Source organism: Astyanax mexicanus, chromosome 15 (genome assembly GCF_023375975.1).
Source record: "Astyanax mexicanus isolate ESR-SI-001 chromosome 15, AstMex3_surface, whole genome shotgun sequence".
In the NCBI taxonomy this organism is placed as follows: domain Eukaryota; kingdom Metazoa; phylum Chordata; class Actinopteri; order Characiformes; family Acestrorhamphidae; genus Astyanax; species Astyanax mexicanus.
The window spans coordinates 41,092,039-41,119,046 of record NC_064422.1 but is presented as its reverse complement, the minus strand read 5'-3'; the positions used below and the strand labels follow the sequence as shown (position 1 = coordinate 41,119,046).

General features: G+C 39.3%; 1 protein-coding gene and 1 long non-coding RNA gene across 5 annotated transcripts in view; one reads left to right on the top strand and one right to left on the bottom strand.

Moving 5' to 3' along the window:
- Positions 1-27,008, top strand: part of usp54b (ubiquitin specific peptidase 54b) — a 207,348-nt gene that overhangs the window by 162,019 nt on the left and 18,321 nt on the right. For all 4 annotated transcript variants that reach the window (XM_049464549.1, XM_049464548.1, XM_049464547.1 and 1 more), the window contains 5 exons: positions 280-901; positions 3,667-3,794; positions 6,961-7,119; positions 11,021-11,140; positions 20,474-20,642. In XM_049464549.1, coding sequence (XP_049320506.1) covers positions 280-901; positions 3,667-3,794; positions 6,961-7,119; positions 11,021-11,140; positions 20,474-20,642 — 1,198 coding nt within the window. The remainder of the gene's footprint in view (positions 1-279; positions 902-3,666; positions 3,795-6,960; positions 7,120-11,020; positions 11,141-20,473; positions 20,643-27,008) is intronic.
- Positions 11,785-12,438, bottom strand: LOC125781199 (uncharacterized). Its single transcript, XR_007424414.1, has 3 exons — positions 12,317-12,438; positions 12,201-12,268; positions 11,785-11,912 (listed from the first exon to the last, which is right to left on the bottom strand). It is a non-coding gene; the product is annotated as an uncharacterized LOC125781199 (long non-coding RNA).

Here is a 27,008-nt window from a genome sequence, read left to right as displayed (position 1 = left end):
TATCCATACTGTGACATCTATGAATTCGGTCTTTTAATTTTATTCTTCTTTCTTGATGCTCTACAGTCTTCCTGGTCATTTTGTAGTCAACCCATCTAAATTCTACAACCTATCCAATAATGAATAATAATTGAAGAACAATGGCTGACTACTGCTAGACTAGTTTGTTGTCATTCTAATCATTTATAGCATATTTTATAACATAGTAATATTTTGGAAAATTGTAAAATCACGCTTTTTTAAAAGTTTTTAAAAGCTGCTTTTTGGCCCTGTTTCTAGGCGAGGTCCTAAAGGAGCCGCCCACCCCTCTGTCCACGCCGCGGCCCTCCTCCACGAGCCGGCTGCAGGACTATAAGGAAACCGTGAGCATCATGATCCACAGCCGCCCGCTCTCCTCCTCCTCCAGCTCGGGGGTGGGGGGGTCGGAGGCCGGGGCGCGGGCGAGGGACTGGGAGGACGAGAGCACCAGCAGCGAGTCCAAATCCAGCTCCAGCGGGGGGCGCTACCGGCCGTCGTGGAGGCCCCGGAGAGAGGCGCTGAACATCGACAGCATCTTCAGCAGGGAGAGGCAGCGGGTGGGGCCGGGGGCCGGGCCGGGGGGCTACGGCTGTCTGGGCGCCTCCCCGCTGCCGGAGGACACGGCGGCTCAGGGGCTCGGGGAGTGTGCCACAGGGACGACGGGGGTGGAGGACCCCACGGCGGGGCAGGTGGGGAACGTTGGGGGTGGGACTAATCTGGGGGTGGGGCGTCTGGCTGCTCCGCCCCCTCTAAGAGGCGTGGATCAGCAGCCGCGGCTGATCCAGAGGATGGAGAGCGGCTATGAGAGCAGCGAGAGGAACAGTAACAGCCCCATCAGTATGGACATGCCCCTCAACGACAACCCCAACACCAGTGCACCCAGGTACCTTTATATACTTATATATTCTCAACTGATTTTAATAGTAAAATAGTGAAATAAAACTTTAAACAGCCAAAATATAACAGTTAATACATGTAGAAAAGACTCACGCAGTTCTCACAGGTGTTAGGCTAAGGCTTAGGCTTGTGTCCTTAACCGCGGCTGTCTTACACCCTGTCTATTTTCATGCCTTGCACCCACACTGTTAAAATAGCGTCAGAGTTTAGGAATAAATCTGCACTGATGGGCGTGGAGGTTGCGGGAAAAACAGTTGCACCACTGACTAGGGCTGCACGATATATTGTTTAAGCATAGCCATCATCGCGATGTGTGCATTCGCAATAGTCACATCGCAGGACGTGCGACATCACTTAAGGCAATTAAATCAAACACGACATGTTTCAATGTTTTGACTCTTGACACAAGAAGTAGATACACAGCGCTGTCTCTGTGTCCGTGTGAGTGACAGGCTGCTGCTGTCTGAGAAGTGTGAGGGGGAGGGGGAGCGCGAGGGAAAGGGGGGGGACAGGAGTAAACAGGAGGTAACGGCACGCATGGACTCCATTCACATGGTTGGGCACGTGCTTGTAAACGTGAGCACGTGTAGAAAGCTGTGCACCTCAGTCCCGCACAGTTTTGCAGTGCAGATATTTCCAGTTACAGCTGAATTCACACTTTTAATCCCAGAAAAAAAAACGTTCTGTTTTACCTTTTTTTAAAAAGTCATTTAAATTACTGATTAAAGGGCAGATTACTGTTGTTTCCCTGTTTTCCTTGTTTTGAGTGCTTGGCTGTAGGGCTGCAACTAATGATTATTTTGGTAGTCGACTAATCTGATGATTATTTTTTTGATTAGTCGATTAGTCAGATTAGTTCGATTATTTCTGCCATGTCCTCCATCTTTAAAAGCAATAAAAACAGCTGAACATGAAATTTGAAAGGCATTTAAATGTATAGATGTTGTTTAAACGTGGGAAGTTCGGATATTTATTGAGTAAATATGTCATTTTTGGAGACACAACTAAGTTAAGTGTAAACTATGTGAGTGAGCTTCTGTCCCCAGCACTTGTGTGCTGTGTAATGCGGTACTGTTACAAATTAATGATTAGTCGACAATGAACTTTGTAGTCGACAAATTTAATTAATCGTCATTGTCGATTATATCGATTAATCGTTGCAGCCCTACTTGGCTGACTATAAAGTGCTGTCACGGGTCCTGCATTGTTTAATCGACATAAAAAACAATGCAATGTCAATTTTTTCCAATATCATCCAGCCCTAATGCTCATTGCAATGTTACCCCCCCCCCCCCCAGTCATTGGTCACAACTGTGATGAAATACAGTATGTAAGCGTTTTTGGACAACCAATCAGAATGGAGCACCATCTGCAGGGAAGGTGAGGATTATGGTCCATTATTAGAATGGAAATCTGTTCTTCTGGCACCAGTTCAAGGCATCATGGGTAATTATGCTGAATCTACAGATATTTAAACACAAATCTCCAGCCCTGCTGAAATGCAAATGTTCCTCTTTTAATACCAGCGGATTCAAATGAGCTGCTGTTTAGCCACTGTAATTCACACTCCTGAGATTCATGAATAACTGGAGAAATTCACAGATAATTATCAGGTTGTGGTTGCAGTTCACAACTTTTTCTCTCCCTCATTCTCTCTCTCTCTCTTTTCTCTTTTTCTCTGTTTTGGCTTAGTTCTCTCCCTTCTGCTTATTTAAAGGGTACATTTGTTTTAGTTCTCTGTTAATTTCGTATAGACCAGAAAGACCGGAATTTAACCCATAAGACTCTGTAAAAGATGCAGAAACTCATGAAGTCACTAAGTGTCAAATGCTGGATGCGTTTTGGGACAATTAGCTATTCTGTGATTATGTGACGTCAATTACAAAAGGCCAGTATGTTGGGTTAATGCTGGATACAGTACTAGATCATTTTAAAAGTGTATGGTTGGCATCTAAATGTGTGTTTTAACCTATTTAACCATTTAATGATTAAATAAAAAAGTTTGGACACCTTTACATTTTTCCAAAAATCGTCAGTGCTGCTTATAATCCGGCGCTTCTTATGTATAAATTCTACCAGTCAGGTATTAAGGAGCAGTAAAGCCACTACAGAGTAGAGAGTTATAAGGGTGAGTTTTCAGTTAAGTTGCTCCAGCACTAAGGCTGGGAGCAGCATCATTAGCTTAAGATGCTAACGGCAGTGCTAGCTCTTTCGCCATTCATAGTGAGTATATTGGACTGCAGTCTGTGTGTTTACCATGTTAAAACAAGCTACGTGTGGTGAACCGCTAGCTGAGAGCACCCTGGCCTACAGGAACACTCAGGGTTCCTCACTCTAGTGCTATCGGGCGACATTTACCTCCCTCTAGTGCTGTGTATAGCCGCTAATGCTAATGCTGCTATAATGAGTAACAATTGGCACTGCTGTGCTGATCTACAGTACTTGGCCTTCGGCCTCGTGCCTACGACCGCATCACAGCAGTGCCAGTATTACACGTTATAGCATAGAGTGTATTATTGCCTAAATGACAATACAACCGTTTATCACAATAATTCCTGCGATGTAAACACACAAGCTGTTGCATAGTGCCTTTGTTTACGCCTTTTTTTTTTCTTAGTAACTACGTCACATTGTTTGCTAAAGCTAAGCGGGCGTTGTCTGTAGAAGAAGAACGCTGAAAGCTTTAAAGTGTTGAATATACTGTACTATTGATTTGTTCTGACCCTCACCACCCTGTTCTTTCTGCTTAAGGGAGGCTTGTGGTAAGAAGGCCTTGACTTCCGGGCCGTCTTGGCGCACAGTGCCAAAGTCCAAGAGCAGTAGTGCCATCCTGCAGGACCTGCGATCCCCGACATGGAGCAGCAGCCCTACGAGCATGGGTGAGCCTCAACAACCACCACCAACACCCAACCAACATGAACAGCCTTCTACATCTGAACAGTTGTTTTATTCTATAAACTACAGACAACATTTCTCCCAAATTCCAAATATAAAAATATTGTCATTTAGAGCATTTATTAGCAGAAAATGAGAAATGGCTGAAATAACAAAAAAAAAAGATTCAGAGCCTTCAGACCTCAAATAATGCAAATAAAACAAGCTCATATTCATAAAGTTTTAAGAGTTCAGAAATCAATATTTGATGGAATAATCCTGGTTTTTAATCACAGTTTTCATCATGCATCTTGGCATCATGTTCTCCTTCTCCACCAGTCTTACACACTGCTTTTGAATAACTTTATGCCTTTACTGTCAGGATGCGGGAAGGAGGGATGAGGAGAGCGGATGCAAATGCGAGTGAATTTATTACACAAATAACAAAAGACAAAAATAAACAAATAAACTGAAACTAAACTGAAAACAAGAAATATGGGGAACAGAGACGCAACCATAACAGGCTAACAAAGCACAAGAACCGACACGAGGGAAAGGGAGCACGGACTATAAATAGTGTAACACACACACGGGAAACAGAAAACACCTGGGGCTAAGGGGCGGAGTTACAAATGAACACAGGTGAGGGCAAGAAACACTGAGGAACACGGATCACGTGGGAGACACACTCACAGTCACAAGCAGAGACAGGCACAGAAAAGGTAAATAAACACAGAAACACGAGAACAGACAGGGACCACGTGACATTTACACTCTTGGTGCAAAAATTCAAGCAGTTCAGTTTGGTGGTTTGATGGCTTGTGATCATCCATCTTCCTCTTGATTATATTCCAGAAGGTTTTTAATTTGGTAAAATCAAAGAAACTCATCATTTTTAAGTTTTTCTTTTATTTTTGTCCAGGGCTGTATTTTTTAGCTTGATTGAACAAACCTCCATCACTGGATCATGTGTACAGGGTAATGTGAAAGTCAGTCATCAGTTAATGAGTAAGGTTGTAATTATGCTCGGGAGGATCATCACCTGAAGCACTAATCAATAATCGGCTAGTTGCACACCGTCACTGCAGAGCTTTAATCAGAACCAGCGCACCAAACACACCAAACACAAAGGGCAGATCTGTTCCCCTCGTCAATAACAGCTGTAGTCTTATTAATGAAATCACTCTGCCTGTACTCATTAGTACAGGTACTAATTAGTCCACAGTATCAGAAATGGCAGTATTGAAATGGGGAAAAAAGGAAAATCATCCTGAACACGACATTTAAATGCTTTAACCCTCCTGTTATGTTGGTTTGTCAGAAACAGCGATGGTGTTCCAGGGTCATTTTGAGCCGGTCAATGTTTAATTATCCAAAAGATGTCTAAAACCCAAAAACATCCTTATTTATAAGCAGAGTAAATATGTTTTTTATTAACTCCATTACTAATTATTACTAACCAGACTTCACTGTTGAGCCTTCTGGAGGTGTCGTGGGCTTAATTCAGCGAAACGCTGACGAAGGAAGGTTCCTACCTGATCTGATGACCCCTGAGAAGAGCTTGCACTGAAGTTGGTGTTAGAGTTTGGATGAAGGGGATTGGTGGGGTCCTGCTGTTCTGGTAGTAATTTGTCTCATGGGTTTTTGCAGACGTCTGAGTACTTGGCAGTTGAGGCTCGGACCTTTGCTATGCTTCTGGATTCTTGTCGAGCCAGTATCAGATGGTAGTGGTTGCTGTGTTCTGCTCACGCAACTTATAATGTCATTTATTGTGTGTGATTGTGCTTAGGTAGGGTGCTGTGGTTAGTGTGTTGTTGCCATAGTTAAAGGAAGTGAGCACAGATTAAGGAGGGATTCTGTTTGTTCATTGGTTATTTTTCGGTAGGTTTTTCTGGATACTTGGCAGTTGAGGCAATGAACCATGAACATAGTGTTAGGCTGTGCTTCTGGATCCTTGTCGAGCCAGTATCAGATTGTGGTGGTTTCGGCTATTGTTTTTAGTTGAGTGAGTAGTAGATCCTGGCTGAGCCCTATGCATAACCCCAGCTGTTAGGTGCAGGATTTGTCAACTTCCTGTATTATATTACCATTCTATCAATATTTAGTGCAATAGTGTTCCTTACATCTAACAGGTAGTGGTTTAATTAGGATAATTCCTTAATTTTTCATTAAAAAAAACACATGTTCAGACTTTTTTAATGTTTCACTACTTTATTACTTTTGAAAGACCAACATATAAAACAGTTTTTTTAGTTTTACATAACATTAAAAACATAACATTGCAATTTTGTTTTAGTTTTTGCAGGGGGTGGTTGAAAATACAGTATGTGAAATGAACCATTTTCATATTATATGTTGATTACATTAATTAAGGCAAGCAGAAGTTGTTTCATACTGAAAAAAATACTTTTAACTATTTTTCCCTAGATCTTTAAACTTTAAAACGGTAAAATTGACCCCGAAACATAACAGAAGGGGTAAGTAAGTGCAAGACTAATTCTTTGTAATCATGACATTACTTGCCCCCAGTGCCAATAGGTTCGTGTTTATGTGCTCCAAAATGTCCCATTCAGTATTGGCAGTACTTCTTTCCTAGGACAAGACAAGCTGTGTGTTTGCGTTTGCACATCTGTGCATTTTTGATTATCTTTTTTTGGGATTGCACTTTTAAAGTTCTTAAAATTGACTGCCCTTCAAGAGTTTAGAAATCAGTATTTGGTGGAATAACCAAAAAGTTTTTAATCACAGTTTTCATGCATCTTGGCATCATGTTCTTCTTCTCCACCAGTCTTACACACTGCTTTTGGATAACTTTATACTGCTTTAATCCTGGTGCAAAAATTCAAGCAGTTCAGCTTGGTGGTTTGATGGCTTGTGATCATCCATCTTCCTCTTGATTATATTCCCGAGGTTTTCAATTTGTTAAAATCAAAGAAACTCATCATTTTTATGTGCTCTCTTATTTTGTTTCAGAGCTGTACGTATAGTAATGGCACAACACAAGACAAGTCGTGTGTGTGCATTTGCACATCTGTGTCAGCAGAAAGGAAGGGCAGTCATTTCGAAAGTCAATTTCTTACTTTAAAAGTGCAGTTGCAAAAAAGACCATTCCAAACATTCTGATAATGATGGAACTGGCACTCATCTTTGTGCGTTCTCGCCTGTGTGCAGGGGAGGGCCGCAGCGAGCTGGATGAGCTGCAGGAGGAGGTGGCCCGCAGAGCCAGACAGCAGGAGCTCCAGAGGAAGAAGGAGAAGGAGAGAGAAGCAGCCATGGGCTTCAACCCCAAACCCAGCAAATTCATGGACCTGGATGAACTTCAGCACCAGGGTATATACCACACACACCACATACAGAGTATTTATTTTAGGCTTATTATTCAATATTAATTCCTATTTTATATAATGTAAAACCAAGAAAAATAAAAAACATATAAAGTACTGTCGTCCCAACCCTATGGAGCAAACCAGCGTTCCTCCAGGAGTATTATATTATGACCACCTCCTTGTTTTTACACTCACTGTTCATCTCCATCTCATCAGCTCCACTAAGAGTATACTGTAGGAGCACTTTGTAGTTCTATAATAATTAAAGACTGTAGTTCTGTATATTTACAGACTGTTTCTCTGTATATTTTATTATTCTCCTCCTTATTTGCACCCTGTTCTTTATTACTCAGAACCCACATGATAGAAAACCACCACAGAGCAGCTACTACTATTATTATTATTATTATTATTATTATGTTTTGGTGGGTCATTATTCTTAGCACTGCAGTGACACCACCATGCCAATCAGTGTCCCTATCTTCACAATGCTAATTGCTATTTTACACCCCTTCAACAGTCTATTTTCCACCTGTGTCGTTTAAATATATCTACACCGATGGGTGTGGTGGTCTGAAAATGTTTTCAGGTAAATTTATTTATTTATTTATTTCTATCTTGGCAACGGAAAACACTGGCGAGCCACCGACTGACAAGAAACCTAAAAAAGATGTCAGCAGTCAGACGTTCATTACTATCTTGGCAACACAGGTTTAACCCGCTCGCTACACAAACACAAGAACACGCAGCAGTGCACAAACCCAACTTTTACTACTTTTACTACTTTTATCAACATCCCGTATCTTCACAGCAAGAACAATCAAGGTCAGTTTTCTTTTCTAAAAAGCCTGCCATTGACTGAATACGACCTGGAAAGACGGCAACAGCCAAATGTTCATTGCTATCTTGGCAACACAGGTGTGCTGCACATGTTCAATGCCCGTACATCCTCGCTCGTCACACACACACATAAACACAGCAAAACATAAACCCAGGCCAGTTTCCTCCGCTGAGAAGCACAGAAGTGCTGCGCTGTTAAAATAACAATACGCCTCTTAAAGGGAATGAAAAGCAAGTCAAGGTTTCCGCAGGTCCTTTAAAAGTCTGGGTAATTAAGGTCTTAAATTGTCCTAAATGTACAGTAAATTTGCTGTAGGTATTACATTTTCAGATAATGTGTTTATTGCCATTGAGAAAACATAGTGGCCCATCGTAAACGTCTAATCAAGGGAGAGAACCAAGGTTAGCAGAGAGCTAGCTAAAGTTAGTGACGAGTTAGCTAACATACTAACTTTAGCGGCGAGCTAGCTAACCTACTAACTCTATCTAGCTAAAGCGAGCTAGCTAATGTTACCAGAGGTAAGCGGAAAGCTAGCTAACATTGGCGGCGAGTTAGCTAACATACTTACGTTAGCAGCAAGCTAACTAATGTTAGCAGCAAGCTAGCTAACATACTAACTGTAGCTAGCTAAAGCGAGCTAACTAACGTTACCAGGGATAGAACTAAGGTTAGCGGAGAGCTAGCTAGCATTAGCGGAAAAGTTAGCTAACGATACCAGAGAGAGAAGTAAAGAAATTATGACTATATTTTTCTGACTTTAATTATATTTATTGAGGTCTCAAAAAGGTGTTAAAAAGCATTAAATTTGACTTTTAAAACGGTGCTAGAACCCTGCAAGTGGCAGGCTGATTGGTTTATTGCATGTTGCGCCCAAAACAAACACCCCTTGATTAATTAAGAGAATTAGTGCATGGCTTTTGCACGTGCAAGGTGTACTTTTCCCGTTGTTACGATAGCAAAGACACACTGACACACCTTAAATCAAATGTATATCACCTACAGATCAATAAAATAGAGCCTTGCGGACTGAAAAGTTCTCCTATATGTTCTGTTGAGGTGATAAAATGAACAGTGAGTGCAGAAACGAGGAGCTGTTACTCTTTTTTTATTGGGTAAAGTATAATTTATTAACTGCTTATTTTCTGATAATCTAGGATAATCTAGATTCTAGAAAAGGTCTTTAGTTTAGTTTAGTTTTAAGTGGTTTATGTTTAAATTGATAGAAAATGTAATGCAGTTCAGATACTGTTAGTAAAATCAGAACGCAGCTGAATGTAGGCAGTGTATGAATGCGTGTTGTTTTGCTGCTGCTCTTTCTCTTCTCTATAGCTGGTTCTCAGTAACTGGGTTAGACTGTCTTTAGTGGACCCGCTGGGAGTTAAAAGAGGGAGCGAGTGAGCGAGAGGTAGAGCGAGGAGGGAGACGGAGAGTAAATAAACGGCGGGGAGAGCGGCAGGTGGTCGGCTCGCCTGCCGAGGACCTGAATTTACTCGCGTTACGAAACGTGAACTCTCCGTGATCCGTCACTCACTGCAGATGTTCCAGTTGAGTGTTCTCCAAATGTTCCTCCATGTCTTCTGCATTACAGATTGTACACTACAAAAAAAGAAATGAACCAAAACTAAGCGAAATAAATGTAAACTAAAATCTGTATTATTATATTGTGCAAAGGACAGTCTACTAATGCGGTAAGCAAGTAATGAAGAGTGAATCAATTTACTTAAATCAAGTAAAAATGGCTTATATTTGGACAAAAGGATCAGAAAAACTTGACTGATGATGTCCTTTGCTTATTCTGAGTCAAATTACTTAAAACAAGGAGTGATGAGGAAAAAAAAAGCCCCATCTACCCACCCAGAGAGACCAAGGTGCAAGCTGAATGACAGGGATTAAAACCAGCAATCTCCCAATCATAGTGACAGTGCTTTAGACTACCTCAGCAAAAAATATTTCATAAAAATGCATTTCTTTAAATGAGCAATTGCAAAGTCTCAAAATGACTCAAGTAAGACTTAATTCAATCTCAAAATACTTATATTTGGGCTTAAATTTGGATACAGGTATTAGAAGGACTTGACAGGTGACTTATTTAGGTTATTTTAAGTAAAATAAGTTGAAAATTCTGAAAAACCTGATTAGGATACTTTATTTCTAAAATAAGCAAAATGCCTAGTAAAATAAAAAAGTCTTATTAGAGACAAAAATAAGATGTATATATCAGAAAAACGTGACAGGTGACTTTTGCATATTTTTAAGGCTTGTGCTTGATTTTAAGCTCGTTAAAATTATGTAAAACACGGTGAACATTCTAAGTAAGACTGATTAAGATTGTTATTCCTAAAATAAGCAAATAAATATTCCATAAATATTATTATTATTTTGTTTTTGTTAATAACTTTTTATTTGCATTGTGGGGAAAAGGTGATTACAGCAGTAAAGAGACAAAAAATACAGAGAAGTAGATATAGTGCATTACAAAAGATTCCTGATAAGACTAATAACTGAAGACCAGTTTGTATACTTTATTATTATTATTATTATTATTATTATTATTATTATTATTATTATTATTATTATTATTATTATTATTATTATCCTCATTTTAACCCTGTTCTTCAATACGCAGAACCCCTCAGGAGAGAAAACCACCACAGAGCAGCTTTTATTATTATTATTCTTATTATTCTTATTTGGGGGGTGGGTCATTATTCTAAGCACTGAATCAGACACAGCAGTGCTGCTGGAGTCCTTAAACACTTCAAACAAACATTTTAGTGTCACCGCTGGAGCCGAGAAGATGTATAATGGGTGTAGAAAAAGGAGGAGGTTATGCATAATGTTGAAATTAGATGCATAATAAGTTTAGTATTATTACAGTAACGGTGCAGTGTTTCTATTTGTCTATGTGTAAAGTAAAAGTGATAGCTGCTCATCCTGGTTGGTAAGGTTGGTGTGTGTATCGGGAGCACGCCGGCCCGCTGTGGGCAGTGTGTGTGTGTAGTGTGTGTGTGTGTGTGTGTGTGTATGTGTTTTCAGTGGCCTGGCCTTGGTGTGTTAATTGCAGGGAAAGGGGGCAGTTTTGAGCGCTGCCTGGCTGAGGCGGACGCTCTGTTAGAGCAGTCGCTGCGCCTGGAGCAGGCTGGAGACCCAGCCGCCGCCCTGGCGCTCTCGCACCACGCTGTGTGTAAGTAACGCTGACCCCTAAACCCCGCCCCCTGCCTGCCCACTGCCCCTGCCCAACATCAGCACAACTCCACCCTCCTCACCACCAAAGCTGCCCCCCTCGCCCCGCGGCTGCCAGCTTACGCGTCTGTCTGTCTATCTGTCTGTCGGCTTCTGTCTGTCCTTCCTCTCAGCGTCCGTCCTAACCTGTGTGTCCTGTGGTGTCCTCGTTTTTGCTCATTTTCTACTTGAGTGTGTCTCTCTCTTTGTTTATCTCTACTTTTATCTATCTATCTATCTATATATCTATCTAACCTACCAACCTAACCTATCAACCTGCCCATCTACCTACTGACTGACCTACCCAACCTACCTTCCTACCAGCCTACCTACCTAACTACTGACTGACCTACCAAACTACCTACCAACCAACCTCTTGACTGACCTACCAACCTACCTAACCTACCAACCTACCTACCTGCTGACTGACCTACCTACCTATCTATCTACTGACTGACCTACTTACCTATCTACCTACTGACTGACCTACCTACCTACCTACCCACTGACTGATCTAACTAACTAGCTACCAACCTATCTACCTACTGACTGACCTACCTACCTAACTACTGATTGACCTTCCTACCTACATACCTACCTACTGACTGACCTTCCTACCTACATACCTACCTACTGACTGACCTTCCTACCTACATACCTACCCACTGACTGACCTTCCTACCTGCATACCTACCTACTGATTGACCTACCTACCTAACTACTGACTGACCTACCTAACTACTGACTGACCTTCCTAACTACATACCTACCTACTGACTGACCTTCCTACCTGCATACCTACCTACTGATTGACCTACCTACCTAACTACTGACTGGCCTACCTAACTACTGACTGACCTTCCTAACTACATACCTACCTACTGATTGACCTACCTACCTAACTATTGACTGACTCACCTACATAACTACTGACTTACCTACCTACCTACCTACTGCCTGACCTTCCTACTTACATACCTACCTACTGATTGACCTACCTACCTAACTACTGACGGACCTACCTACCTACCTACCTACCCACCTACTGCCTGACCTTCCTACCTACCTACTGCCTGACCTTTCTACCTACCTACTGATTGACCTTCCTACCTAACTACTGACTGACCTACCTACCTACCTACCTACTGACTGACCTACCTACCTACCTACCTACTGACTGACCTTCCTACCTACCTACTGACTGACTGACCTTCCTACCTAAATACCTACTGACTGACCTTCCTACCTACCTACCTACCTACCTACCTACGTACCTACCTACTGACTGACCTTCCTACCTACCTACTTACTGATTTACCTACTACTACCTTCCGACTGACCTACCAACCTATCTACCAACCTATCTATCTCTCTCTCTCTCTCTCTCTCTTTTTCTATCTGTGTTTGCGTGAGCCACACTCTTCCTGGACACAGTTACACAATCCGCTCCCGACTGGCTCAGGCTAGGTGGATTAGCGCAGCCGCTGATAGCATCACGCTATTGAAAAGCACTCAGGGACTTGGCTTGGGAACCATTGGGAAGGCCGATGTTAAACGCAGGCAGCAGCAGCTTTGTGGTCCAGTGGTTTTTGGAACATCTCATTCTGTGTGAGGGTTATCCGTTAAGAACGCCATTTGGACGGAACATACTGCCTTTTAGCGCATGATGTCCAAACCCTGTAGATCTAGAGTCCAATTCTAAAATCTTAATTCCTTGTTTGGACTTTCTGACCTCCGAAAAAAACCCTGCTTGATTGAAAAAAAAAAAAAAAAGACGCCATAATGAACATTTTTGCTGATTTTTTGTTTTTAATATTTGTCAATGCATGTAATGCTCCCTTTAATGAACATCAGTCAGTCAGTGATGCATTCCATTATATGGAACTATTTAAAAAAGTGTTAAACCAATCAGAATATCTTTTATATTTTAAATTTTCCAAAGTAGCACCTCTTGCTTAAATTACATCTTTGTGAGGTACAGTCACATGGAATCCAGGCTTTCAGTTAACAGCTGTGCTGAACTTGAAGGCTGTAATTCAGTACAAAATGTGAAACTCATATATTATATAGATGTATTACACACAGAGTGATCTATTTTAAGCATTTATGTATTTTATTGTTGATGATTATTATGGCTTACAGCCAATCAAAAACGCAAAAATCAGTGTCTCAGAAAATTAGAATATTATACAAGACCAATTGGTACTTTTGGCAGTACTGTGGGCAGTGTTCCAAATCCTGCTGGAAAATGAAATCTGCATCTCCAAACCATCACTGATTTTGAAAAAAACTTCACACTAGACCTCAAGCAGTTTGGACTGTGTGTCTCTCCACTCTTCCATCTTCCTCCAGACTCTGGTTCCTTGATTTACAAATGAAATGTAAAATGTACTGATGATCAGTGATGGTTTGGAGAGTCATGTCTGTCATCTGCTGGTGTTGATCCACTGTGTTTTATTATCAAGTCTAAAGTCAGTGCAGTTTTGCTTTCCTGAGAAAATCTTAGAGCACTTCATGCTTCCCTCTGCTACTGACAACTTTTATGGAGAGGTGGATTTCATTTTCCAGCAGGACTTGGCACACTGCCCACAGTACTGCTAAAAGTACCAATTGATCTTTTTATAATAAGTTTAAACAGTAGTTGTTTATTTTCAGTGTTCTTGTCAAGGTTGTCCAACTGTTACTATGGATGCTAAGGACGGATCTGTAGGCAGAGCACAGGCAGGTCAGTTCTGCCAAAAGCTATTTGTCTTGTCCGAAATAAAAGCCAGGGCCAGGTGTCGTCTTTCCGGACTGGCTTTTCCAACCTGGATCCCGAATCCAGCGTTTTGTCCGGAGCGCCGGCGTACCTGCATGAATGATTAATGAGGAAAGAACAATTTCAGCCAAGCAAAACTCTCCACTAAGCTATTTATACCACGCCCTGCTCACAAACTGCTATCCAGGTCAGCAAAGCCTCCACGTTTCTCTCTCTCTCTCTCTCTCTCTCTCTCTCTCTCTCTCTTTTTCCTGCTCTGCTCTCGCTCTGTGTGTCTGTGTGATGTGTGTGTGTGTGTGTGTGTGTGTGTACGGCAAAGCTATACTAGTGGGAAAAGGGAAAGTCAGGTCCTGTAAATATTGCTGCTCTTCCTAATCCTTTGGTTCCCTCTCTCTGCTGAATATTTTAAACCAAACTAATACCTTGCCAATCCGAAGCTACAGGAAGTCCAGGGGGAGGGGCATACGTGAACTTCCTGTACGTTTTAGGATGTAGAATCTGTGGCCCTGTCTGCGAGGTCACACTTTTTTAGAGTTGTTTAAAACTGGATCTGGTTCTCTGCCGTAGATGGCCCAGATTAAGACGACCGCTGCTGTGAACTTGTAATCCATCAACAGCGTTCTCACTGTCCCTACCTCTCTACCTCTCTCTCTCTTTCTCTCTGTTTCTCTCATTCTGTCTATTTGTGCGTTCCTCTGTCTGGGTGTGTGTCCCGGCTGTGCTCCTGCTTGCTGTACATGTTTTTTGTGAGTGAGTGAGTGTGTGTGTAGGTGAGTGTTGTGTGTGTAGGGATGCATTGAATATTTGGCATTAAAAAAAAAATTTGGCTAAAAATAGCAAAAAAAAAACACTTTTATTGTTCAGCTGAATAAGTAAAAAGAACAGATAATTTATACCAAATTCCTACTGACTTTACCTGAACTCAATTTACAGCATTTCCTATGATGTTACAAACAATATCATACAAACCGCAGGTTTAAGTTCATCTTTTTTTTTAATCCCACAATTTATCTATGCTGCATTAACTCTCCAATCATTAGTGCTGGAGGGAGAAGACTAGCACACGCCTCCTTCGATACAAGTGAAGTCAGACTCCGCCTCTTTTATAACTGCTGCTGATGCAGCATTGCCGAGTAGAATCAGACGCAGCCTTGTGCTGATCCACATCACCCTAGGAGTGATGAGGAGAAAGAGTGCCATCTACTGTACCCACCCAGAGAGAGCAAGGCCAATTGTGCTCTCTCAGGGCTCCGGCTGCTAGTGGCAAGCTGCATGACCGGGATTCAAACTGAACCAGCGACATCCTACTCATTTTTAAGGTCGATGCTCAACATCACTTATAACACTTACTATGAGTTATGAGTCTTAGTTTAAAAAGATTCAGGGTCGGCTCCAGGTGGTCCTGCGGTCTAAATCTCTGCCACTATGTTTGAAAGATCGCTGGTTCGAATCCCGGTCATGCAGCTTGCCATCAGAGCCCAGAGCCCTAAGAGAGCACAATTGGTCTTGCTCTCTCTGGGTGGGTACAGTAGATGGTGCTCTTTTCCCTCATCACTCCTAGGGTGATGTGGATCAGCACAAGGCTGCGTCTGTGAGCTGATGTATCAGAACCTAGTCACTGCACTTTCCTCCAAACGTTAGCTGGATGCTACTCGGTAATGATGCATCAGAAGCAGTTCAAAAAGAGGCGAAGTCTGACTTCACATGTGTCGAAGGAGTCGTGTGCTAGTGTTCACCATCCTGGTTTTGGGCCATCACTAGTGATGGGGGGAGTCCTAATGAGTGGGTTTGGTAATTGGCCTTGTAAATTCGAGAGAAATGGGATACAACAAAACATATAGGCTATAAAAACTTATTTAATGGTAATTTATTTATTTGCAGAAAATGAGAAATGTCCGAAATAACAAAAAAGATTAACAGCTTTTAGACCTCAAATAATGCAAAGTAAAAAACAAGTTCATATTCATAAAGTTTTAAGAGTTCAGAAATCAATATTTGGTGGAATAACCCTTGTTTTTTTAATCACAGTTTTCATGCATCTTGGCATCATGTTCTCCTCCTCCACCAGTCTTACACACTGCTTTTAGATAACTTTATGCTGCTTTACTCCTGGTGCAAAGATTCAAGCAGTTCAGTTTGGTTTGATGGCTTGTGATCATTCGTCTTCACAACACAACACTAAGTGAACCACTTCTGACACCAATCTTTAGATGTTAAGCAATTACAGTATTGTGAAGCAGAATATTGCGTGTTTAACCAAAAATGTTGATTTCTATGCATCCCTAGTTGTGTGAGATGTGTGTGTGCTGGCCCTAAACTCCCTCCTCCTCCTCCTCCTCCTCCTCCTCCTCTACGACCCCTCCCTCTTTCCCAGCACCCTCCCCTCTCAGCTCAGTGATGAGAGCGGAGCGTCAGCAGTAGCTACAGTCAAACCAAAGAGCAGCTGGTGTTGACAGAATGAAACGTTCTGGAAATAGCTCATTCATGAAAGGCAGATCTAATGACCTATCAGCTCTAAAGGAAAGACGTCTGCTCGGGGAGCCACGGCTCTACACTTTAACCTCCCATGCAGTTTTTCATGTAACAGCTGCAGACAGGAGAGCAACCAGATCCAGCCGTTTCCTCCCAAAAACACTCGATTATTTAAGAATTACCATCATGAATCTCATATCTGAGCTAAAAGAGATTATTTTTTCATCAGTATTTATCATGTTCTCGTTTATTACGAGGGATTTGAGCTTGGTTTCTCTCCTGTTGGACACCAGGACATCTTTGTGCTTCTTCATACTGTTACCTTGTTTAACCTTAAACTTAACATATCACTCATACAGATACCGGGTACGTTCAGTAAAGCAAAACCCTGCACAGTTTCTCCACACAAAAGGACTCTTTTAGCTGTTTAAAACAATAAAATCTGCAACCCCAAATCAGAAAAAAATTAAACAGTATGGAAAATGTTTTGGATCATGTTTTCATGTTTTCTGCTTAACTACTAGTGCATTAAAAAAAATAGATGTATTACACACAGAGTGATCTATTTTAAGCATTTATTTCTTTTATTGTTGATGATTATTAAGCTTACAGTCAATGAAAACCCAAAAAACTCCCAATTATCTCAGAAAATTAGAATATTCATTGTTATATAAGACCAGTGTGCCAAGTCCTGCTGGAAAATGAAATCCTCATCTCTAAACCATCACTGATTGGTGGAAACTTCACACTAGACCTCAAGCAGTTTGGACTGTGTGTCTCTCCACTCTTCCTCCAGACTCTGCTCCCTTAATTTACTTTAAATGAAATGTAAAATGTACTGATGATCAGTGATGGTTTGGAGAGACATGTCATCTGCTGCTGTTGATCCACTGTGTTTTATTATCAAGTTTAAAGTCAGTGCAGTTTTGTTTTCCCACAAAATCTTACAGCACTTCATACTTCCCTCTGCTGCTGACAACTTTTATGAAGATGCAGATTTCATTTTCCAGCAGGACTTAAAACTGCCAAAAGTACCAACATGTTTTTTTGGAAGGTGTAACAGGTCTGAAATGAAGGATTGTATGTATAATAATAAATTAAATTAAGCCAGATAACACATTAAATATCTTGGGTTTATAGATAAAAGTCCAAATAAATTTAAGAAACACTGTTTTTATATATTTTATTTGCATTTTTCCAAACTGTTCCAAAATATTGATTTCTAGTTTGGGGTTGTAATTATTTCATGCTGTCACACGAAAAATTTATCTATTTTTGACTATTTTTTCTTAAACTCTTTGTTTTTTTCAATCAATGGACCAATAGAAATGCTCCATATACATGAACATATAAATTAAAATGTTTGTACATTTATTTCTTAAGGTTAGGTTTAGGTTTAGATTAATAGCTTAGATTAAGGTGTGGTTTAGGGCTGGGTTTTAGGGTTGATTTATGGTTTAGGTTAGGGTTAGGTTTAGATTTAATGTTTAGGTTAGTGCTGGGTTTTAGGGTTGGTTTATGGTTTAGGTTAAGGTAAGGTTAGGTTTAGGTTTAGATTAATGGTTTAGATTAAGGTGTGGTTTAGGGCTGGGTTTTAGAGTTGATTTATGAGTTAGGTTAGGTTTAGATTTTAGATTTAATGTTTAAATTAAGGTTAAGGTTTCGATTTAATGTTTAGATTAAGGTTCAGGTTTAGGTTTAACGTTTAGGTTAAGATTCAGGTTTAGATTTAATGTTAAGATTAAGGTTAAGGTTTAGATTTAATGATTAAATTAAGGTTAAGGTTTAGATTTAATGTTAAGATTAAGGTTAAGGTTTAGATTTAATTATTAAATTAAGGTTAAGGTTTAGATTTAATGTTTAGGTTAAGGTTCAGGTTTAGGTTTAATGTTTAGGTTAAGGTTCAGGTTTAGGTTTAATGTTTAGGTTAAGGTTCAGGTTTAGGTTTAATGTTTAGATTAAGGTTCAGGTTTAGATTTCATGTTTAGATTAAGGTTCAGGTTTAGATTTAATGTTTAGATTAAGGTTCAGGTTTAGGTTTAATGTTTAGATTTCATGTTTAGGTTCAGGTTTAGATTTAATGTTTAGATTAAGGTTTAGATTTAATGTTTAGATTAAGGTTCAGGTTTAGGTTTAATGTTTAGATTTAATGTTTAGATTAAGGTTTAGATTTAATGTTTAGATTAAGTTTCAGGTTTAGATGTAATGTTTAGATTAAGGTTTAGGTTTAATGTTTAGATTAAGGTTCAGGTTTAGGTTTAATGTTTAGATTTAATGTTTAGATTAAGGTTTAGATTTAATGTTTAGATTAAGGTTCAGGTTTAGGTTTAATGTTTAGATTAAGGTTCAGGTTTAGGTTTAATGTTTAGATTTAATGTTTAGATTAAGGTTTAGATTTAATGTTTAGATTAAGGTTTAGATTTAATGTTTAGATTAAGTTTCAGGTTTAGATGTAATGTTTAGATTAAGGTTCAGGTTTAAGTTTAATGTTTAGATTAAGGTTCAGGTTTAGGTTTAATGTTTAGATTAAGGTTCAGGTTTAGGTTTAATGTTTAGATTTAATGTTTAGATTAAGGTTTAGATTTAATGTTTAGATTAAGGTTTAGGTTTAGGTTTATTGTTTAGATTAAGGTTCAGGTTTAGGTTTAATGTTTAGATTAAGGTTCAGGTTTAGGTTTAATGTTTAGATTAAGGTTCAGGTTTAGGTTTAATGTTTAGATTAAGGTTCAGGTTTAGGTTTAATGTTTAGATTAAGGTTCAGGTTTAGGTTTAATGTTTAGATTAAGGTTCAGGTTTAGGTTTAATGTTTAGATTTCATGTTTAGGTTAAGGTTCAGGTTTAGATTTAATGTTTAGATTAAGGTTCAGGTTTAGGTTTAATGTTTAGATTTCATGTTTAGATTAAGGTTTAGATTTAATGTTTAGATTAAGGTTTAGATTTAGGTTTATTGTTTAGATTAAGGTTCAGGTTTAGGTTTAATGTTTAGATTAAGGTTCAGATTTAGGTTTAATGTTTAGATTAAGGTTCAGGTTTAGGTTTAATGTTTAGATTTAATGTTTAGATTAAGGTTTAGATTTAATGTTTAGATTAAGGTTTAGATTTAATGTTTAGATTAAGTTTCAGGTTTAGATGTAATGTTTAGATTAAGGTTCAGGTTTAGGTTTAAATGTTTAGATTAAGGTTCAGGTTTAGGTTTAATGTTTATATTAAGGTTCAGGTTTAGATTTAATGTTTAGATTAAGGTTCAGGTTTAGGTTTAATGTTTAGATTAAGGTTCAGGTTTAGGTTTAATGTTTAGATTTCATGTTTAGGTTAAGGTTCAGGTTTAGATTTAATGTTTAGATTAAGGTTCAGGTTTAGGTTTAATGTTTAGATTAAGGTTCAGGTTTAGGTTTAATGTTTAGATTAAGGTTCAGGTTTAGGTTTAATGTTTAGATTAAGGTTCAGGTTTAGGTTTAATATTTAGATTAAGGTTCAGGTTTAGGTTTAATGTTTAGATTAAGGTTCAGGTTTAGATTTAATGTCTAGATTAAGTTTTGGTTTAGGTTTATATTTTAAGGTTGATTTATGGTTGAGGTTAGGTTTAGGGTTAGGTTTAGATGTATAGTTAAATGATTCGTTCTGTGGAGTTTAGTTGCATTTAATAGACATTCAGCTGAATGTTAATTGAGCATCTATGATGCATCTTTAATGAATTATCCTTATATTCCAATTTCCTGCTGGGAATTAGGAAATTCTGACATCCGAGCTCAAACAGAACGCAGCATTATTGTTATAAAACAAACTAAATTAAACCTGTGCAGAGCTTTGCTTATTGAACCACAGCCTGGACCACGTTCTCGGGTGGAAAGTGGGCTACCCTGCTTCACCCACCTCTCCTTTCTTTAAAATTCACTACTGTCGTTTCTGTAACAAAACAAATGGTCTGCATGCGGGCCCCTCATAACTCAGCTCTTTCCTTTCTTTTCTGCATTTTCTTTCCTTTCCTTTTCTTCTTCTGCTCTCCTCTCTTCTTCTTCTTCTTCTTCTTCTTCTTGTTTTTGTTGTTCTTCTTCTGCATTATAGCTAAACTAAGATTTTCCATGCATGAGGGCAGTGCTAACACTCATAGCAGGACTATGGCTGCTGACGCCAAGCTGCAAAAATGCATGAGGAGAGCGCGGGGCCTACAGCAGCGCATGCAGCAACAGCCAGAGCAGCCACAGGAGCCCAGCCGCCCACAGGGGCCTTCCAGGTACCGCTAATGTCTCCCCCCTGTGTGTGTCCGGCTTACTGCCTGTCCAGAAATACTCAGCCAGCCCCCCCTCTGTCTGACGGTGTGTTTGAACATGAGAGAGAGAGAGAGATTAGCTGTGGCAGATGGTTTGGGATAAAATAGCAGTAGTTTGGTTGCAAAATCAAATGTACACACATTTTTAACCCCTGGTGGCAATTTGGACCTTTATTTAAATGTTAAGGGTGACTCTCATTTACAGTGTGGTAGAGCTAATATATAAAGTTGTGATTGTAAAAGGCAAGGCAAGTTTATTTATATAGCACCTTTCATGCACAACGATCATTCAGTTAAAGTGCTTTACAAATTAGAAAATACAAAGAGTAGTTAAAAATAAAAACATGTAAAAGAGTAACATTAAAATGGAAAAATGCAAATAAAAACTAAAATAAGAATGCAAACATGATTAAAACAAAGAGAGGTAAAATTAAAAACATGTAAAAGAATAACATTAAAATGGGAAAATGGAAATATAAACTAAAATAAGAATGCAAACATGATTAAAACAAAGAGAGGTAAAATTAAAAACATGTAAAAGAGTAACATTAAAATGGAAAAATGGAAATAAAAACTAAAATAAGAATGCAAACATGATTAAAACAAAGAGAGGTAAAATTAAAAACATGTAAAAGAATAACATTAAAATGGGAAAATGGAAATAAAAACTAAAATAAGAATGCAAACATGATTAAAACAAAGAGAAGTAAAATTAAAAACATGTAAAAGAGCAACAAAGAATTGGAAATAAAAAAATAAGAATGCAAACATGATTAAAACAAAGAGAGGTAAAATTAAAAACATGTAAAAGAATAACATTAAAATGGAAAAATGGAAATAAAAACTAAAATAAGAATGCAAACATGATTAAAACAAAGAGAAGTAAAATTAAAAACATGTAAAAGAGCAACAAAGTATTGGAAATAAAAATAAAATAAGAATAAAGCATGAATAAAACATGATATAAAAGTGCCGTTAAAGAATAAAAGTGGGCGGAGCTGCAGTGTTTTAAGCTGAGCTAAAGGCCTGATCAAACATGTAGGTTTTTAGTCTGGATTTAAAAATGTGTAGTGTTGGTGCTCTTTTTCTAAAGCTCTCTGTTAACTGGTTACATTTAAGAGCAGAGTAGTAGCTAAAAGCTAAAAGCTGCCTCTCCATGTTTAGTTTTTACCTTAGGCAGCTCTAACTGAGCAGTTCCTGATGATCTGAGAGTTCTGCTCGGCTCATACTGCTGGAGCACATCAGATAAATATGCTGGTCCTTTAAGCACCATTAAGACATTTATAGACCAGTAGCAGTACCTTAAAATCTATTCTGCAACATACTGGTATCCAGTGCAGGGATTTAAGGATCGGGGTAATGTGCTCCCTTCTTTTACTTCTAGTCAAACCTCTGGCTGCTGAATTCTGAAGATCCAAAAAGATGTAAAAGATCAAAAAAGTCCCAGCATTTTCGTAAGATACTGTATAAAAGATAGTATAAAACAAGATATAAAACAAATAAGATATAAAATTAAAACAACAAAAGCCCTGCACAAGGTGTGTTGTGATGCTCATTGCTATCTTACAACCAATGCTGATGGGTGTAGTGGTCTCGAAATAAGGTGTGTTCAGGTACATTTCTGGCTTGTTGCTATATAACATGTTGCTATGTAACAGAAAACACAAGTGCCTTACTGACTGAATAAAACCTAGACAGACGTCAGAAGAGAGACGTCTATTGATATCTTGGCAAGACAGGTGCGTTGGCCGTACACCCTTCTTGTTACGCACATAAACACACAGCAGGGCACAAACCCAACTTTTACATCAACAATAAACAGAATATTACGTAAAATAATATTCATTGCTGTTCCTGTAAATGAGCTGCTGGAGCTCTTTCACAGCGTGAACAAGCAGGTTAATAGAAGTGTTGGAAATGTCCAGGTAGCTGCGCCATTAAAATAGCAATCCGTCAGAGCTCACCTGGGCCTTAAAGCAAAAGGCAGGTGACAAACTAATTGGTTTATTTATCTCACGTTACGACTTTTTTTCACATTTTGACCTGCACAAGGTGTACTTTCCCTGTCGTTATGATAGCAAAGACACAATGACACACCCTAAATCAAGCTCCAAGGTTTATGACTCACCTATAGATCGCTTATATAGATTGTGTACATTTGATTTGGGTTTTAGCCAAACTACTGCTTTAAACTGAAGGCTGTGCAGTAAGGTGTTGTCTGAACTGTGTGCTTCTGTTCCTGTGTTGTTTGTTGTGTTGTTCGTGTCTGTGCTTTAGATATATGCTGTGGAAAAAGAGTAAAAATTGAACAGTATAAAAGTGCAAAGGTTACATTTTGCTAATGAGTTTGAGATCAAGTTGTTTCTTCATCTCTTCTCTGGTTTAAGATGTTAAGCTAAGCAGGGCTGCAACGATTAATTGGCAGGATCGACATCATCAACTATAAAAAATCGTCGATGTGGAATTTCATTGTCGATGCATCGTTAATGTGTGATGGACCGAGAGAGAGAGAGAAATACACACACACAGTGAGAGAGTGACAAATCCTGAGCGTCCTGATTGGCCTCTCCTCTTGCTTAGTTGGCCAATCAGGTTTCAGTGTGGGTGGGACTTGCAGACACACATACAGTGTAATAGAAGCTTTGTGTTTGTTAAACACAAACTTTAAACACAATTAACCCTTGTGTGGTGTTCATATTTTTGTTACTCGTTTACTTTGTTACTTGTATTTAATTCAGCAAAATTAAGCAATTTTACATTAAAATGCTTTACACATGCTTGCTTCACTTAAATTGCAAGCAATATAAACACAAGCTTACATGGTTAATATTTGCCCTTTACCTTTCTTGTGTTACATTTCTTTCAAAAAGTGCTACTCTTTTTTTTTATTAGTTTTTTAATAAAATGTAAAAGAAAATGAATTAAACTCAAGATATGAGTAGAAAATTTGTTTGGTTTCAAATTTACAAATGAAGCAATGTTTATTAGCCCTTGGCCAAACATACTGTATGTAATATAAATGTGTGTGTGTGTGTGTGGGGGGGGGGGGGGGGGGGTGTACAGTGTGTGTTTATCGAAAACGTGTTTTGATATATGTTTCTAACAAAAAATGAGCCAATGCCAATGAGTTTGAGTTAGAAAAAAATATATTTTTAGTATCATTTGATGAAAAATTAAAACGGGTCCCACAGACCCGAACACCACACAAGGGTTAACTACACACAATACTCTACAGAAATAGCCTTTTTAGTTCTGTAGAGTATTAAACACTGATTTCTATGTTACCCGTTGTTAAAATAAAATAAAAATATACTGCAGAGAGCTGCTGAGGTGAGTTTAAACAGGCTTCACTCCTTCATTACCATCACTAACATGAGTTAAGTAACTATAAACTTTCATAAAAACCTTTATTTTCTTAGACAAACAATCATTTTAGAGAGGTATCCCTGTCAACATTAATAAGGCTGTCAACATGAATGCATTAATGCACACTATTAAAATTCAATAATCCTTACAACCAAGCTGAGATAAATGAACTAACTATTGAACTAAAAAAACGACAAAAAAAAAAGGAGCATGTTTACCATGTTAAAATCAGCTACGTGGGATGAACTGCTAGCTAGAGGTTAGATCGGGCCCAAAAAATCCGACCCGACCCAGCCCAAGCCAGTGAACGTTCTGCCTGAGACCGACCCAACCCGAACCATAAACTGTCATTATGAGCCCGAGCCCGAGCCCGCCCCATAAACTGTCTGTTTTTGGGCTGTTTGAATGAGAATTATGTTAATTAACACTGTGACATAGAAGCATAGAACTATTATTTAATTAAAATGATTTTTAAGAACAGCTACACACAGTGCTGCAAGTCAAACGCGGAGGCGTTCACGTGAGAGAGAGAGAGAGAGAGAGATGAGCTACTCACAGGTAAAGGTTCTCACACACTGTATCTCCTGTTACTCTTTTATCTCCTCGTGCTCATATTCTAGTCCCATACAGAATTCTGCAGCTCTCTCAGTGTTTTCTGTCGTATTTTGCGAGGTGCCGCCGCGCAGCCGCTGATGTGCCGAATCCGACTCCCTGCTGAATCCGACTCCCGCTTCGCGACAGAATCGGCACAAATAAACAGCGCTTATAAATAAATTCGTTTTTTCACTTTCAGTTTTCATTATTTGGTTCGTTTTCGTTAACAATAATAATTGGTTACTTAGAAACATTGTGGTTATCAAACTAGAGCTTTATTTAAAAATAAAAATATAATTAAAAAACAGATGCCTACATCTCAGACTATTTTCTGGAGCCCGACCCGACCCGGCCCGAGGAATGTGGTGGGAAATCTTGGCCCGAACTGACACAATTTCAGGTCGGGCCTCGGGTCAGGTCGGGTTCGGGCAGACAATCTAAGCTCTACTGCTAGCTAATATTGCCCTGGGTTACCGAAACACTTTAGGTTTCCTCAGTGTAGCGCTGTCAGGCTGATAGCGGTTAGCAGCTTGTGCTAATGCTCTACTGTAAATAAATGGAATCGCTTTATTCACCCAAATAAACAGTTTTCAGGAGAGAAATCTTTGTAGATTAACATCCAGCGCTTGTTTGGCTTTAAAAGAAAGTGTTTTTTTTTTTTTTTTTTAAGAATTACAGTAGCATAGCTTTACTTAAAAGAGAACTCTGGTGTAAAATGGACTTTTGTTGTAGTAAAACATGATAAAAAGTTCTTATGTTTGATGAATAGCACACCTCTGTTCTCCCACAGCGTTCTGAGATCCAGAAATTTTAACAGTTTGTCCAAACACCCTTTAGACTGGGTGAAACGAGGCATAATTTACCCTAATACATCGCTTTTTACACTGTTATCCAGCTCAAAGTAGCTCCACACCTCCTTGCTAGAATCTGGAGAGTCCTGACATTTAAAATCAAATCAAATCAAATCAAATTTATTTGTATAGCGCTTTTTACAACAGGTGTTGGCACAAAGCAGCTTTACAGAAACATGATTACAGGACAAAGAATCAGGCAAAACATTACACATAGAAAATACAGAATACAGAACCCCCAGTGAGCGCGGAGGCAAGGAAAAACTCCCTCAGAGCTGCAGGAGGAGGAAGAAACCTTGGGAGGACCAAGACTCACATTAAAGGGGGGACCATCCTACCACTGGTCAAACGGCTTTTAAATATAAATTTAAAAAGTCTTTTATACATCTATATAGGTTTTATGTACTCAGGAGTGTAATAGCGCCACTAATGGCTTGGATGTAATCTGTAGTGGAGAGTAAGATGGTCGATGAGCAGCTGATCTGTGGTGGTGGTGGAGAAGAGCTGACTTCAGAAACTTCCATCAGTCTGGCCGGACAGGAGACGCGAGAGCCTGAGGGTCCAACATCGGTATCGGGTCAGACAGGTGGGCAGTCAGTAACTCGGAGGAAGGCAGAGAGATGGAATTAGTTTTGACTGGATTTATGCAAAACTGAGAATATTAAAACATTATCAGAGTGTGGCAAATGACTCCGGCAGAACTGAATAAAACAGCCTAACTAAAGGCAGAGAGCCAGAAGGTAACATAGACATGGAGGCACCCTGAAACACCAGCATCCACCCACTCCACCTTCCACAAACCTGAGTGACCGTGTGCAGTGGGAGAACAGCAGCACCAGCATCTCAGTTTACCACAATTTCCTCTGTCCATGAACCCCTGAATCTGCAGCCTTATCTAAAGGGAAAAACATTAATTACCAAAAGCTAAACTAAACAAGTAAGTTTTCAGTCTAGACTTAAAGATTGAGACTGTGTCTGAGTCCCGAACATATTCGGGGAGATTATTCCAGAGTTGAGGCGCTTTATAAGAGAAAGCTCTTCCTCCTGCAGAGCTCCTCTGAATTTTAGGCACTACTAATAAACCAGCACCCTGAGATCTGAGTAATCGCGGTGGTTCATAACAGGAGATGAGGTCTTGTAAATACTCAGGAGCGAGCCCGTGTAGGGCTTTATACGTTAACAGGAGAATTTTATAGTCTATGCGGAATTTGACTGGAAGCCAGTGCAGTGCTGATAGTACTGGACTAATATGGTCAAATTTTCTAGTTTTAGTAAGGACCCTGGCTGCAGCATTTTGAACTAGCTGAAGTTTATTTAAGTTACTGCCGGAACATCCAGACAGTAGCGCATTACAATAATCTAGCCTTGAGGTAATAAAGGCATGTACTAATTTTTCTGCGTCATGCAGTGATAGGGCATTTCTTAGCTTGGCGATGTTACGGAGGTGTAGAAAAGCTGTTCTAGTAACATTAGATATGTGTTTATCGAATGCTAGATCTGAATCTATAATAACTCCAAG